Source organism: Heloderma suspectum, chromosome 1, assembly GCF_057233095.1.
Source record: "Heloderma suspectum isolate Gila_16-S chromosome 1, 16-S_ref, whole genome shotgun sequence".
Classification (NCBI taxonomy): Eukaryota; Metazoa; Chordata; class Lepidosauria; order Squamata; family Helodermatidae; genus Heloderma; species Heloderma suspectum.
The window spans coordinates 179,194,021-179,211,036 of record NC_139458.1 but is presented as its reverse complement, the minus strand read 5'-3'; the positions used below and the strand labels follow the sequence as shown (position 1 = coordinate 179,211,036).

Sequence of the window (17,016 nt, the reverse complement as noted above, 5' to 3'; positions counted from 1 at the left end):
TATTAGTCATAAGTATGAGCCCACCGGACACATGTCCAGTGGCAGTGTACATCTGTTAAAAAGGGGAAGTCTGGTGAGACAGTCACATAAGCATAATCAGAAATAAACATGTTGACACAGTCGTGCTCTAAGGAGTCAGCTAACGGCTCAGTCAGTTGACATGTCTTGTGGCTAACAGAAAATTGTAAAGGGGAGGGGGTATAAAAAGACTTATGCTTGCTTAGCTCGGGGTCCAGACTGCTGACTGCTCTGCACCCGTTTTGCAAAACGTTCAATAAAATAGTGTTGGATCCACTGCTGCCTGTCTGGCATCCTTTCTTTCAACCAGAAGCAAGAACTTTTTACCTAACATAGTTGCACAATTAGACACACATTTAGAGCCGTGGCTGTTTTGGCGATTGCCCTCTTCCCTAAATGGCACCCCTGATGCAGTCACACGGCGAGGGCGACCTGCCCCGCGTTTCTTTTCCACGTTCCAGCTGCCTGCGCAATGTTTGGCGTCAGGGGAGCTCTTCCCCCCCCCCCCCGCACCCGCTGGCTTCCCATCCTCCTCTCCTCCCAGCACCACGGTGGGATTGCTCCATTTCTCCCCCGCCGCCGCCGCCTTTTTCAGGCGAGGGATGGCGGGAAACGCCTCTCTCCTTCCGCAGATAGCAACAGAGGAGGGTTGCCTGTCTCCTCAAGCCTCTTTCCTTCCCTACCCGCCCAGCAGTCCCAGAGAAACAGCTGCTGCTTTTGCCCCCCCCCGTCACTTCGGATCAGTCATCCTCTCCCTGATGGGTGCTGTTATTCTTCTGCTGCCAGCTCTCCGGGAAGGTTTTCGGCTCAAGAGCGCTGCGGAAATGTTTCGTGTGAAGTTCCTCCAAGTCCTCGCTTGCTCCGTGCTGATAGTTTGTTCCAGCTTGGCTAAAGGGGAGCTCTCAGGTTTGACGAGGGACCAAGTGCCCTACTTTTTGAGTAAGTCCGTCAGCTGGACTGAGCAACCGTTTGGGTTTCCGAAAAGCGCAGCTGCTTTGGACCAGCTGAGTGGAATGTCGCGTCTTTCTTTCTTTCTTTCTTTCTTTCTTTCTTTCTTTCTTTCTTCCATCCTCTCTCTCTCCTCTCCTCCCCGTTCTTCTTGTGCTCTGATTTGGTTTCCTTTTCATTTCATGCCATTCCTGCTATTATGAGGTTATATAATATAATATAATCAGTCTCAGAGCCACCCATTGGGGTGGATGTTATACACACCAGCATGGCTTCTGCTCCAAAAATGACCTGGGCCGCACTCCTGAACACACTTAGGGTGCAGTCCTATGCATGTTTAGACAGAAAAAAAGTCCTACACCTCCCAGCATCCTCCAGCCAGCCATGTTGGCTGAGGAATGCTGAAAGTTGTAGGACTTTTTTCTGTCTAAACATGCATAGGACTGCACCTTTACAGTGCAAATCTGTGCATGTCTCCTGAAAAGTATTACTCCCAGGTAAGCATGTTTTGCAGCACTAAGTAAGCCCCATTGAGTGCAATGGGACTTCCTTCTGAGTAAACGTAGTTAGGACTGCAGTTAGGTACTCCTTGGAGGACCTTTCCAGTCAATCATTTTATTATGCAATAGATGCACAATTACCTCAACATCTTTGCCTTAGGATCTAAGGCTTAGGTAGTGTGCATGTTACAGCAAAATAGCATTTTCCTTGTATTACGCCACAGCGTTTGGAGACTAGGAGGGACAACCCAACCAACAACCCCTTGAAGTTTGAAGCTATGTGTGCTGTGGTTGTATGAGCGTCATGGGCACCTATTGGCTAGCACTTACGGCATTTGTGGTGATGCATGATGTTAATTCCCTAATACGTTGACAATTTGAAAACTCTTAAATTTTAAAATGTATTTATCTAATTCTTTCAGAGGCTGAGCGCTCTACCAGGAGTGTTTGTTTTGTAGCATTTAAAACAGGCAAACCTCAACATGCCTAAACTCCTCCCATATTGCGCATCTTTACAATCTTTTAAAATTATTTGCTGGTATTGAGCTACAAAACCCTTAAAGGTACCTCATGACCATACTTCTGTGCTGTAAGGGTTGTCTTCATTCTCTGTACTGCACTGCCATCAGTTCATAGGTGTTGAATTTAAAAAAAAAAAAAGCAAATAATAAACCACCAGCACATCTAGCTGCCCTCACACTGCATGGGCACTGGATATCGGGCTGGCTAGATTTTCACTCTAAGAAATAAAAGTTCAGGTTTTCCTGTTGCTTGGAAAAGCCACAACAAAATAAATCCCAACCATTGCATCCTGCTTTTTAGATTACAAAGACTATTTTTACTCATACAAAATCCTTACAGTACGTTGTCTGCTTTACTGATTAGAAATGGTGCAGCAGTAACCAGAGCCTCTTCGGTCATGGCACCCTGGTTGTAGAATGCCCTCCTCATAGAGGCTTGCCTAGCTCCTGCATTATGGTCTTTTCAGTACCAAGTGAAGACCTTTTTATTCTTCCAGATATTTTATTCCTTCTGTCTTTGTTGTTTTAAAATGTGAGATTATATTTTTAGCTCTTTACACTGCTGCTGACTTTGATTTTGGTTTTATATTGTAGTTTTAAACTTTTATGTTTTGCCATTTTTAATTTTTTTAATGATTTTAACTTTTGTGACCTTCCCAGACAGCTTTGGCTATTGGGCAATATAGAACTGATATAACAGATAAATTATTATTCTGCCCCTTGGCAGTTATGCTATGAGGTTCCTCAGGGCTCTGTTTATCCCTCTTGCTGTTTAACATCTATATGAAACCACTAGTAGAAGTCATCGGGAGATATGGATTGTGGTGTTATCAGAATGCAGATGATACCCAGCTCTCGCTCTCTCTTTTTCATTAATCCAGGTGAGGCAGTGGTAATAAACTGGGCATGGTAATAAACTGGATTAGAGCCAATAAACAGAGGGTTAAGCCATTCATGCAGTAAGGGAGCAATTCTATGGCCCCTAGACATTGTCTGAGGGCCGTAGGATACTGGGAATCCCCACCTCTGAGATTGGAGACTGCACTCCAGCCTCAGAAGGGGAAGTCGGTGATCTATCCCCTACCACCTAGCAGCCACTGTGGAAAGTACTGTGCTGGCTGCCCTCCGAGGTCAGAAAATTGGCCTCAGAGGGGGGAAAGGGGGGGTGTTCCAGTGGGTGGGAAGGAGAAGAGACCGGAGAGGCCAGGATATGAGTTATCCTGAGTCTCTCCCGGCCTCCTTCCCTCCTCCTCTGAAGCACCCTTGCTAGACAGGCTGAAAAGTCCATCTAGCAAAATATGAAGGGTGAGAGGACAGGGAAGCGATTATTGCCACCACCGTTCTCCTGCCCTGCATTGAATAATCGGAAGCCCCCAAGTTCGGGGGCTTCCAATTACTGAGAGTGCACTGGATAGGATTGTGCCCTAAGGGCGCAATACTATCCAGATAGGCGGCTGCCTCCGAACTCTGAGGCGGCCGCCTATCCAAAGCAGGGCAGGAGCTCCCTGCGCGCTTCTCCTGCCCGGCATTTTTGACTAGACAGCCGATTGTGGCTGTCTGGCCATGGGAACAAGGAACAGGGAAGGAGGCTGCTGTACGTCACATAGGATGTGTTGTACAGGCATTTCCACCCACCCCAGAACGCCCCCAGCCATGCCCCTTTTTGGCTGCTCCACACTCTTCTTGCAAATGCGGAGGATGGGACTGTTCCGTGCTGCCTCCGAGGCAGCACAGAAGTGTGGGAGGTCAGTTTTCCGGGAACCGACTTTGGAGCACGGCTGCCGAGGTCAGTACCCAGATAACACCATATCCTATGGCTGTCTAGCGTCCATAGGATTGCTCCCTCCGGGTAATATCCAACTTTAGGCCTATGTAGAGTAGACCTATTGAAATGAATGGGAGTTAAGTTAAGCATGACTAACTTAAGTTTCATTCATTTCATTGGGTCTACTCTACGTAGAACTAACATTAGATAGTACCCTATATGTCCTACGTATATTGGCTGGTAAACTACATGCTATATTAAATGGATAGCGTGTAGCTGATTATAACTTTTTTTTACCTTAGTGTAAGTGTTCAGGGGCCCAATCTGGACTGAGACCACCATACGTGGGTAGGAGGTTAAATTCCCCCCCCCCCAGCTGCTTTTCCTCCCTAAACTTGTCTCTCCACATGGGGACTGAAGAAAGAACAAACTGCATTGGTTTTTCCCCTTTCTTTAGCCCCCACATGAGTGGAGAGAGAATTTGGGGAGGGTGGGCTTGGGTAGGAAGGTTTAACCCCCCGCCCCCGACCCATGCACAGTGGTCCTGATCTGGATCAGGGCACTGTGAGCTTACACTAAAAGAAAAATATTAGGATCAGCTACACGCTACGCAGTTAATGTAGCATGTTGTTTAGCCTTATGATTGACAATAATCCAGTAATACGAATGAACTGATATGGAAGTTTTTTTTGTTCTAGAAAAGGGGATCTTTATTATCCAAAGTGACTACCTCAGCACATGCATTAAAGCTGACACATCCAAGCTCATCCTTGAAGACTGCACTCAGTTTTCCAAATACATGTTATGGAAATGGGGTTCTAAGCAGCAGCTTTTCAACATAGGCAGAAGTGCTTGCCTAGGACTGAACATCAGCAACAAAGAGCAGCCATTAATCTTGTCTCAATGCGATTCAATTCAACATTCACTATGGTGGAACTGCCACGGAAAGGGATTGATTGGAGAATCACAATATAAATTAGCAGTTGAAAGTGGAAAATTTATTGTGGCAAATAGAACTACCAACTATGGATGGAAACCATTCATGTCACATGATGAAGATCTTTGCGAACATGCATTTGAAGGTAAAATAAATACGTTTTCTGTCCATTGTTCCATTAATATTACCTCCGTGTGTGTTAGTTAATTCAGTATTGTATGGCAAACATTTAAACAGATGTCTTTTGCTACTGTAGCTGACTGCTCATTTTGATAAGGGCACATATTTTGACCATCACAGATTAGAAAGTGTTACAGCGAAGAAGTAATGTTAGCTTTCTTTAGAAGTAATCCCAATTTTCAGATAGGTTCCTGTATTTATAGCCATCTGCCAGTTAGCAAAAAAATTACTAACCAAAAAGTCACAATTTTGTAATGATATTTGCAAGATGAATGTTTCAAACATGGTTAAAGAATGGTGACTATTTTGTTGGGATTGTTTTTGTTTTTCTAACTGGTGGATAGCTAGAAATATAGGAACCTATCTATTATCTTAATACCTTGGTAGTTAAGAACACAAGAAGAGCCATGCTGGATCAGACAAAGGTTCCATCTAGTCCAGCATTCTGTTCACACAGTGGCCAACCAGCTCTCGACCAGGAACCCACAAGTAGGGCATGAGTGTGACAGTGCCCTCCCACCCATGTTCCCCAGCAACTGGTGTACATAGGCTCATTGCCTCTGGTACTGGAGGTAGCATCAAGACAAGTAGCCATTGATAGCCTTTTCCTCCAGGAATTTGTCCAACTCCCTTTTAAAGCCATCCAAATTGGTGGCCATTGCTACATCCTGTGTTAGAGATTCCATAGTTTAACTATGCGCTGTGTGAAGAAGTCCTTCCTTTTATCTGACCTGAATCCCCCACCGATCAGCTTCCTAGGATGACCCCGGGTTCTAGTATTTTGAGAGAGGGAGAAAAATGTCTCCCTATCCACATTCTCCACACTATGTGTAATTTTGTAGACCTCTGTGATGTCTCTGCTTACCTGCTTTTTTCCAAGCTAAACAATCCTAGCTGTTGTAACCTTCTCTCATAGGGGAGATGCTCCAGCCCCTTGATCATTTTAGTTGCCCATAGTATAAACATGTAAAGTCAAATCCACAAATGTTCTGCACTTCACTGTTACATGGATGGAGACATCAGCACAGGTATCCAGGGCCTAGAGAACCTAGTGCAAACCCATAGAGCCATGTACCACAGACAGACTATACCTGCCTGAGAGACATTGGCCACATTCACATGTAACACTAAACCCTGCTTAGCACTATGTGCATGAGCAGAAAGGAGCCCACGCAAAGTCTTGGGCTTCTACAGTCCTCCCTCCTCTCCCTTCCCCTCTTCTCCTGCATGACTTGGGAGGAGCAATAAACCAGAATTCAGTTTCATTTTAACAGGTTCCAGGCCTGTCATTAAGTGCACTGTAAACTAGGAATTGTGGCTGAAAATAAATTCTACTCAATTGCTAAACAAGCCAGCAACAAAGCCTGGATTGTTTTGCTGGCTTGTTTAACAAGCTAGGGTTTATTTTAAACCACAATTCCTGGTTTGCGTGTAATGACAAATAAGGAATCTGCTAAAGCAAAACTGAATGTTGGCATATTCCTCCTCCTGGGCATGTGGAAGGATGTGAGGGGAAGATGTGAGCCCTGGCCCTTTACCCAGACTACTTTCTGCTTGTGTTGTAGTGCTAAATTAGCACTACACCTGAATGCTACTATTGTGTCTGGTCAGAGCAGTTTCGTAATTTCCTGACTGGTAATATGAAAGGGACAGCCGTTGTTCCCTGGTGGCGGCATCTGGCATCTCAGTTTTTCTGGGTTTGTGTGCATTGACGTTTGGGGAGGGGAAGAGAGACATACCAGTGAAGGACTTCTGTGGATGAGGCCCTCTGTCCTTGCATTTTCAGTCTCTTTGTGGATTAAGCCTGTAATCAAGGGTGGTGAACCTCAGGCCCAGGGTTAAATCCAGCGCTCCAAGGATCCACAGATGGTCATGCCCCCCTTTCTCCCAACTGCTGTTTATCTGGTAGTTTTCTCACTTTTGTGCAGTTTTTTCCCTATTCTAAAAGGCTGAAATGCCCCTCCTGAGGCTTAGCTACTGGCAGTAAGAGCTTTAAGTTAAAATAGGGGGGTATTTTTGCCCCACCCTTTTTGCCATTGACTCCCTCTACCACTCCAATGTGGCCCCCAAGAGCTTCTCTGAAATGGAATTTGGCCTGCAGGCTGAAAGAGGTTCAGCACCCCTGATATAAAGAGTGGAAATGAATATATGTCGACACATGGGGATGCACTGTAGACAACTGCTGGGAAGCTGTGAATGGCTAGCGGGTCCCTGGGCCTGATACATGACTGCAGCGTATTCTTAAATCTGTTCACCTGGAGCCAACTATAGGCATTCCACCACCTGTCTCCAGGCTGATATTGTTGGTATTTTGGCCATGACCTCTTTGCCGTTGGCCCCACCTACTTTTGCCTTCAGCCCCACCTAACAGTGGAGTGCAGCCCCATGAGAGCATGTGCGTCTGGCTGTAAGTCAAAATTCCAGAAATGGCTCAGCATACCACTTTCTAGCTTGCAAGAAAACATGTATATACATTTTCTATATGTTCTTCTCAAGAGTTAGGTTCAGGAAGGCTCAAGTTGTTACTATCATATTAAAAGGTTAGGCAGGGTGGGTGAGTGGGAAGAAGGACAAAGCTGATACGGAAACAATGTGAAAGTGCAGTCCTGTGCATGTTTAGATAGAAAGAAGTCCTACAATTCCCTGGGGAATGCTGGGAGTTGTACGACTTCTTTCTGTCTAAACATGCATAGGATTGCACCCTTAAAGAGTTAAAATAAATTGGTTGAATTATAAGGTTGTAGTAATTTACATAAGACATCCTGGCACAAGAGCAAAGGTTGAGGAGTTGTTTCTAACCTTTAACATTTCTATGATAATTAGTGGTGTATCGGAAACGTATAGATAGAACTGCTCTGCAGATATTTGGTTGTGTTGTTATTAAGAATAGATACAGCACAGATGTTTGGAAAACCTTGGAACTGGAATGATAACAACATTTAAAACAATAAATGGGTACCCTTTTTAAACAATAATGTTCTTGTAAGGTCACTATTTATGTTATGTCATTTGATGGGATTGAGTAGTGTAAAATTAACTATTATAACTGAATATATAGTTGTATTTATCTCACTATGCGAGCTATCGTGTGGCCCCTAGACAGTGTCTGGGGGACATAGGTTTCTTTGGTTTTCTGGCTCCGAGTTCGTAGGAGGGGAAGGGGGGTGTTCCCAGGGGCAGGGAGGGCAGGAGACTGGGGACATGGGAATACAGCCCTCTCCAGCCTCCTGCCCTCCCCAAAGCCTCCACTAGACGGACGAAATTGCCCTGCCCGTCTACCTAAAATGCAGAGTGGGATGCCCTAGGAGCCTCCTGCTCCGCATAGGATACTTGTAAGCCTCCAAGTTCAGGGGCTTACGAGTAGCGAGCAGCATCTTGCAGGACTGTGCTCTGCAATATAAGAAAAAAGAACTGAAACCCGAAAGTAGTTACATTAACTAACAGCCCAGATACTGAAAATTCTGCATTGTTGACATTACACCATACTCCTTAACACATTTATTTTGATGTAACTACCACTGGTTTCAGAGGAATGTCCTTCCATGTAAGTGTGCTAACTGCGTACTATTGGAAATCATAGGACTGTTGTGATATCAGATTCTGAGAGGGAGGAATACATATTAGAGGGTTTTATGTTGTTTTCTGTTTTCTTTCCAAGGGATTTATCTTCAGTGTTTTATTTCCTTCAGAAACGTATACCCTGTTGGGAAATTCCCTTGGTTTGCCTTGTGTTTTTCCATTTAAATTCAACAACAAATGGCACTATGAATGTATCAGAGATTCCAGAGAAGATGGTTATCCCTGGTGTGCCACAACGAATCAGTATGAGCGAGATCAAAAATGGGGACTTTGTCCAAATTCTGGTATGTGGTGGTGTTCAATAGAGTTATCAAATGACAAGGTATTATTCCAGATAGCCAAGTCTTAAATCCTATCTTCAGCATGGCCCTTTCCTCAAACTGTCATTAGCTCATACTGAGCAATTGTACAAGAAGATTTTCATGGATTACAGAAATGGGAAGAACATGATTATATATTATAGTATTGTATTTTTGAATGAATTTGTAAAATTACGTTAGAAGCCCATCTCTCTTGTTATGATGATAATATAAATTACTGTAATCAGTAGAAGTGAAAGAGCATAGTCCAACCGATGCAAATCCTAATAATTTCAGTGGAGGACAGTGTGCACTTAGCTTTCTTCTACTGAAGTCAATGGGGTGAGCAAGTCCTTCGCTTCGGCTGGATCACATGCAAATGTTATTCATATAAGAAGAGTGTAATCTTCTTATGATACGCTCACTTCGAAAGTGGCCTACCAGAGAGAGAGAGAGAGAGAGAGAGAGAAATAGAGGAACACTGGCAAAATGTGTTATTTTCCAAATTGCTTCCATCAATCCACAATTATAATGAACATTATTCACATCTTAGTTTCAAATATTTAGTACCATAACAATCTGATAAGGACTGCCTGTACCCATATGAACCTGTTTGAGCTTTGCAATCAGTATCTGAGGCCCTGCTTTTCGGTCCTCCAGTGGATGCTGTAAGGTTGGTGAGTACCAGGGAAAGAGCCTTTTCTGTGCTGGCTCCACATCTCTGTAGTACCCTCTCCAGGGAAATACATTTGACCCCTTCTTTAGGAGAGCCGTAATACTTTCTTGCTCCAATCCGTATTTGAGTATTTTTTAATTATTACCTGCTGCTTCTAATTTTAATGTTGTTCAATTGTTACTGTTGTTTTTCAGGTTTAATAGTATATTCTTATTTATTGCGAAGCATGCAGTGAGGGTAGATGCCCTGAAAGCTAGGATTTAAAAAATATATTAAATAAATAAATATAATAGAGATGAGACTTTTGAGGGGGAATTCCCAGTTCTCCTTTAAAATAAGACAACTTACGGCAATGTTTTGTTTGTAACGTGTAAAACATCAGAAATCCTACCTCTTTCCAGGCCAGATGTAGAAGATAGAAGGTTGAAGAAATTTCTGGTGATTGGGAAAGCCTTGAAATGCACCTTGGATAAAGATACCCTAGGAAAACCACCATGATTTTTCAGTAGTCTTCCTGGCTGCTTGCAGTTTTGACAACTTCCTCAAATTGTCATAGTTACTTGGTAATCTCAGGGTTTGAAATTATCGTTGCTGTAGTTGCCACAGCACATAGTAACTCACTTATCAAGAAAAAAGCAATCTCTTGTTTGATATGCAACTTCATCTGTTTGCTCTGCTTACATTTCTGTTGATCTGTGGACATCAGACTAATAACTGGACAAATAGAGAAGAAGAGATGAGGAGTAAGTGTTTAGGTTTAGCTGCATCCTGTTCACTGATTCTAATCACTGCTTGTTTTGTTGTTAAACTTGTATTACTCATTGACATTATCAAGACATGAGTAGTTCAATCCTACGTGAAGTTGGTTTTTCTTTTTGTTTTGAATTTCAGAGTGCACTCTACTTCCTCATATAGTTTTGACAGCAGAACTCTGAAAGTTAATTCATAATAATATCATTGTAGCATTTCCATTTCTTCATTTGGTGTTAATTAAGATAGATTGTTATGTTACTGTGTTATCTTCCTTAATTGCTTTGTAACATCATGCTGCTTTTAACTGATTTTTTTTTTTCACACAGAGACTGGCTGTGACATTTTTTGGAAGATGAATGCAGACACTCAGATTTGCTACCAATTCAATCTTCTTTCTGCTCTCTCTTGGAATGAGGCACGTGTTGCATGTCAGGGACAAGGAGCAGATTTGCTAAGCATCACAGATATGACAGAACAGAAGTATATTGGTGGTCTAAGTGGTATGTTTAAAGCCACAGTGTTAAGTGGAACCTTCCATTTGATTTTGCCATAGGCTGGAATTGGAAAACTATGAATTGCAGCAAAATCCCAGTTATTCTCCCAGTTATGCAAAACTCATTGGCCTGATTCACACGTAACGGTAAACCTTAACACTATGTGAATGAGCGGCAGAGAGCCTAGGACTCCTATGTTCCCACCTACCCCCTCTTTCAGAATGACTATGAACAGGAGCCTCCACTTCCTCTTTTCAACTTATTGGAGTTTGTCAGTATGTATGAACTCAGAACTCTGGTTAGTTTAGTTTGATGAAACAAGCCAAAACCATAAACCATGGCTTGATTCTGGCTTGTTTCAACAAACTTGTGAATTAAACTAATGATAGTTTGTCCTTCTTGGACAATGACAAACCACAGTTAGTTTAAAACAGAAAGCAGATGCTTCCAGTCTCCTCCTCTTAGCCCCACTGGAGGAGAAGGGAGTGGGGAGCCCACAAGCCCAAGGATTGCTGCTGCCCACTCACATAGTGCTAAACTGTGGTTTGGCGTTATATGTGAATGGGATGGCTGAAATCCTAATTGATGATAGATGCACAAGAAGGCAGTGTATCTGCTTTTCCTCAGTTTTTTTTCAACCAGCCTGCCTCCCACCCTGCTTCTAAACTTACTCTGCCTTCCAGACTTCCCCTCCAACCTTGGGTGAAATTCAGCATCACACTAGCAAATCTCTGCTAGTGCAACAGGACTTTTTCCCTCTCTCCTCCCTACTGCATCTGTCCCTGCCACCCTAAAATCTGCTCCGAAGGGTTTCCCAGTTCTCCAGAGCAGATTTTGAGGGCATGCAGTGCAGGAGGCAGGGAAATGCATCCTGTCCTGGTTCCGCTGACTGAACTGCTTCCGTCCGCGGAATGACAGCATTAGATCCAAACTCTTGTTTGGAAGGTAAATTCATAAAAGCTTTGTGCACAGCCAGTCCATTAGTATGCAGGAGAATCTGTAGTTTGTGATGAAAGAAGATTAATGATTTTGTTGTATGTCACCTTGAGTCTCTTTTGAGAAAGACATCTAAAAAATCCAATTAATAATAATTTTAGTAGCAGTGCCCCCATTTTCCCTTACACTATCACCCTACCTTTTGGCCTCGGTTCTGTTCATTCATACACTCATCCATGGAATCCAGCTTGGGATGAATTAGGGGAAAAGGCTGGCTACAGTGACACTGGTACCAAGGAGAATCTAGCAGTGCATAGTCAGCTGGAGAGGAGGAACTACCCAGGCCAGGTAGACAAGGAAACACTGTCTAAGTGGTTGCCCTTTAGTCCTGAAGGGCACGAACTGAATAGTTTTTCTGCCCAATGTTTGGTGAGTTCCCGTGGGTTCATTGCCATTACCCCACTCCACATCTAGGAGGACTGGGGTACTTCCGGCATGGTAGAAAGAGAGAAATTATACCTCTCTCTTCTGGCAGTAATAGATCACTTGTGCTTGCACCCCCTGGAGATGTATCATGGTAGCAGTTACAGATTGCTTGCACTAGTGTCCCTTGTAGATGTCTCGTGCTCCCTGCAGAGGTGGGGGGAATGCAGTTTGAGAACTGAAAATTTTAATGATTTGAACTGGTACCTGGATGTCGGACTGTTCATCTAACTTTTTATATTGCAGAACAGCTGAACACAAACAAAGTCCTGCTGTGGACAGGCTTAAATCAACTGGATGCTGCTGCTGGCTGGCAGTGGTCAGATGGAGCACCTTTGGCACTGGTGAACTGGAGATCCGGTACCAGATCCTCCACTTGGACATATTACAGCACTGTAATCCAATGGCCTTTACAAATGAAGTTATAACATAAACAGAGCTGACAATAGAGCTGGCCAGTTTAGACAGCAGAAAGACCTTGATCCTGAGTCTTCTGTTCTCAGATCGGAGTTACTGTAGATGCAGCAAGTTAATTAGTGCTAGACTGAATATTCCCTCTACTTTGATGAGACCACTTGTCCCCAGCTAAAGTGTGTGGTAGGGGGCAGCGGGGAGACTCAGTTGCTTTCGGGGTGGATAGGCAAATTTCTCAGAAATTTTCATGGTGGTTGACTTACCTTACTTTAGCTGACTAAGGCTGTCCCCCTCCCACACTTTTTTTTAGAATTTTTTTTAAAAAAGTGTTGCCTCAGTTCACAGCAGTGGTGAGGCTGTCAACAGCCCAAACTGGTGACCTCTAGATGTGTTGTACTACAGTCCCATCATCAATGGATGGGGATGATGGGAGTTGTTGCCCAACTTATTTGGAGGGCACTAGGCTGGGAAGGCTGTTCCTGGCCACGTTTCCTGTGTCAGAATGCCCATGAGAAGTGTGCTACTAGCTTTTTGGACTCGATGGGGGTTGGACTCGATGGTCTTATAGGCCCCTTTCAACCCTACTATTCTGTGATTCTTTATGATTATAGGACTAAACAGGGCTCAGGTCTGAAAGCTTCTTTCCATGAATGGAAATTCCTAGAACATTTGAAATGGTATATTAGTGTATTTGCATATCTTATCTCATGCTAAAGAGGAGCCGTCTTGCTGGCCCTGAAAGCATCCTAACCAGACATTGCTATATATATTCTTCATAGAGACATGTTATGAATTATTCAGTGTTACTCAATAGTTAAGACCATATGCAGTGTTTGTTGAATTCTAAGAAATAAACATGAGCTGTGAGAGAGTTGGGAATGCAAAGCTTGGTGTTGCTAGATTTCCTTGCAGTGCCCAGTACCAATTTTATGCTGAAATGTTTGTCATTGTATGGGTGACATCAAACTGTTTGTCTGCCAACCCCCTCCTCTCTGCAGCCCCCTGCACACCCACAAAACCTGCTGCGGCAGATTGGGGGACTCTCCAGAACAGATCTGTAAGGGAGGAGAGGAAGGGGAAGCCCTGTTGCATGAGTGGAAGCCTGGATGCATGACCCACTGTACCCTTATAACAATAGTATTTTTTCCTGTATGGGTGAATGGAAACAATTTTCTTACAAACAGATGCACTTATGGACACTATTGTTAAGGAGGAAAGGGTAGTTCAGAGGTGGAGCATCTGCTTTGCATGCAGAAGGTCCCAAATTTGATCACCAGATAGGGCATTAAATCTCCTGCCTGAAACCCTGGAGAGCCATTGCTGCCAGTCAGTTTCGACAATACTGGGCTAGATGGACCAATGGCCTGACTCAGTATAAGGCATCTTCCTATGTTCCTATTGGGATGGAGACTAAACTTGCATCCTGTCTCTGTAAATCCCCTGCATTGAGAATGAAGCCTGGTCCTATGTGCTGTTTCTTGACCATGCTAGACTAAGGTGGGGTAGGGCAGAATGTCAGGAGCTGCCTTTTAGATATAGAGATGAAAGATGCATTGCTTAGAAATTCTTTTGGTGCTCATGTGTTACTGTAATAACATATTTACAGATCCCACCAACCGTTCTCGTGGGCGACATCATTGTAAAGCATTTAACTCAAAAGTACAGCAAGACTGGCAAAGTTACTCATGTGAATCTGGACTACCATATGTATGCAAAAAATATTTAAATGCTACTAAACACGAAGCATTTGGTGAGTCTCTACCCAGCAATATATCTGTGGGGCTTTTATTATATCTTTTCATTTTCAATAAGGAGACCATATGTATTTTGCATCTTCGGTTTTAGGCGTTTAAGTACTTGGGATTTACAGGATATGCTGAAGATGCCAATTGAATGTTGGAGAAGGGTAGTTATAAGTATAAACCATAGTTCAGGCTCCATTTGCTTTTCTGGGTGCTTCCAGATAAGGCTTTTACGCACCATCGCCCTGCCTCATGCATGGCGTCTTAGTGGGTTGGATCAAAATTTAGCCATACTTGGAGTAGACCATTGAAACCAATGGGAGCTAGCTTAGTTATGACTAACTTAAGTTCCATTGATTGCAATTGATCTACTCTAAGTATGACTAAATCTGGATCTAACCCAGTGTCTTTTACTTGTAACCCTCCCATGACTTCTACTACTACTTCCGTCTTTTTCCTTACTGCAGAAAATGCATTAGGAAAGAAAAGATGGAATGCCAGCACAATGCCTTCTCTTTGGTAATGCTAGAAACCTCTGTCTGGAAGCACCCTAAATTAATAGGTAAGCTTTGAAGGCAATGGAACACCCAAGCATCCCTATTTTGAGGGCAAGAAGCATGCTCATTTTTAAAGATGAGAAAGTAGCTCTGCTTTTCCCATCATAGTACTATAGATTCTAGTCTATAGCCAGAATCTTAAGCAGACTTCTAAAGATTTTCAAGCTCATATGAAATCTACAGGCTTACTCCCACATAAGGGAAACATCCCAACGTTCTGCTGTGCTTCATGGAGATCACGAGGCTTGTCTGATGCCCTGTTCTTTTATGTCTGACTCAACAAAGTGGAAGTAACAATCACAACATGCCTGGAGCTCAGCCCTAGTTAAGGCAGTTTTACTTTCTTTCTCTGCGTGTGGGTGTGTTTATGCATGTGCATGAATACATATGTTTATGTAACACATTTTTGCACTTCAGTAAGTTTTTTGTTGACGAATATATTTTTCCTTTGTAAAAAGAAAAAACGAAAAGAACTAATATTCAGTGTGTGTGCATTTCTGTATGTGTGACATGAATAAATACACTGGAGGAATAGGAAACTATTCATTTTATTAATGTAGCCTTGTTTTTATTTGTTTTAATTGGAAAGATTCATGGAAATTTTATCCTACTGACTGTGACCATAATTGGCATCCATATAATCGCTACTGCTATAAACTTCATAAAGAAGAAAAGAACTGGAATGATGCTTTACTCTCCTGCCAGGATGATAATAGCACACTCATTAGCATAACCTCTTTGGCTGATACAGAGATGCTCATTAACCTCCTTGAATATGGTAAGTTCTCATAATTAGTTCATAGTGAACAGTGTCTTAAGGTAGAGGCAGCTTGCATTTCAAAGCAGCCACTATGGATTACTTTATATCAAGTGAAAGAATCTAGGTCAAGGTCTAAACTTTGACTGTCTCCCCCCTGCCCCCCCAGCCAGTGTCAAGGACAATGTGTAGGACAAGGAAGTGCTGCCAGAGGGATGGGGAGCCACCTGAGGACAGGATACGAAGGACCACAAGGCACTGATCTCTATGGCTAAGTTGTTGAGGGGTGACATCCATATGCCACCCAGAGCTCATGTAAGCTCCGACAGTTAAAAAGAGAATTCTAAATTGTCGAGAAGGCCAGAAAAAGAATAGCACACCTATATTTTGGACAGGGGCCCCAATTATGTGTCTGCCTAGGGTGCAAAAGAATGGCCAAGGCTGGCTGATATTCGGGGACTTTTTTAAAAATCAAAAGTTCTGCTAGTCAAAATGTCCTGGTTTGTCCAAATCACCTTAAAATGCATTTAATTTTATACTACAGAAAATGTGACAGAAACTTGGATTGGATTAAGCGGTAGTAAGACCCCAGTTGAATTTTCATGGTCTGATGGATCTTCAGTAACCTTCACTTACTGGCACAAACAAGAGCCAAATGTCCATCAGAGAAAAAGCCAGCTTTGTGTTTCAGCTCAGCAATGTGTATGTCTTCTTTCTTTTTCTTGTAAAAAAAAATGTGATATTTTGTCATTTTTTCTGCCTTAGATTTTGTCTGTGGGTTTTGGTGTGTGTGTTGCTGCATTATATGCGGTGCCTCAAAAGTAAAATATTCCGAGTTGACTTGATGCTACTTAGCTAACAAAATTATTGCTCTTGTGCATACAGCAAGTAATAATGGAACAATATTCCCCCACAACTACCTTGCCTGTCGAGTCCAGGCCTGTCAATAACACATAGCTGTCCAGTCCTTAGGCTGTTTTTTTTTTTTTTTTTTGCCCTGCAGGGCCATCAATTTCCTTGTTCCTTCCTTCCCAAATTATCTTAGGTCTTCGCTTGCTCCACCTATCCTTTCTTCAGGATCATCATTTCTACTTTTGACTGAGTTTCCTGACGTTTAGGTGGAAAGTGGGTCTAGAAGGGAGGAAACCTAGTCTGACAATCTTCCACTTGCCCAGGGAATTCTTTCCTGTCCTTTGCCATAGGTCAGATTTCCCACCCACCCTCCAAACTGTTAGCACAAATGCAGTTTGCCCAGTTAGAATGTTGGTGAAAGTTCTGTGATGTCACAGCAACTCAAATAATTGAGAAGCTACAGAGGCAGATGGGCAGCAAAAAGCAGCGTAAGGTCAAATATATGATGATGGTAGATTCATGTCCCAGTATTTAGTTCTATTATTACACACCTTTCTTGTAATAAATATAAAAATGCAGCCTAAGGTCATATCTAATGAACATTT

General features: G+C 43.0%; 1 protein-coding gene across 1 annotated transcript in view; it reads left to right on the top strand.

Moving 5' to 3' along the window:
• The first annotated feature begins 642 nt into the window (after positions 1-642).
• PLA2R1 (phospholipase A2 receptor 1) overlaps positions 643-17,016 on the top strand; it is a 77,658-nt gene continuing 61,284 nt past the window's right edge. Inside the window, exons 1-8 of the mRNA XM_084811573.1 lie at positions 643-957; positions 4,451-4,834; positions 8,559-8,732; positions 10,503-10,676; positions 12,336-12,449; positions 14,110-14,253; positions 15,392-15,580; positions 16,104-16,261. Coding sequence (XP_084667699.1) covers positions 777-957; positions 4,451-4,834; positions 8,559-8,732; positions 10,503-10,676; positions 12,336-12,449; positions 14,110-14,253; positions 15,392-15,580; positions 16,104-16,261 — 1,518 coding nt within the window. The 5' untranslated portion in view covers positions 643-776. The remainder of the gene's footprint in view (positions 958-4,450; positions 4,835-8,558; positions 8,733-10,502; positions 10,677-12,335; positions 12,450-14,109; positions 14,254-15,391; positions 15,581-16,103; positions 16,262-17,016) is intronic.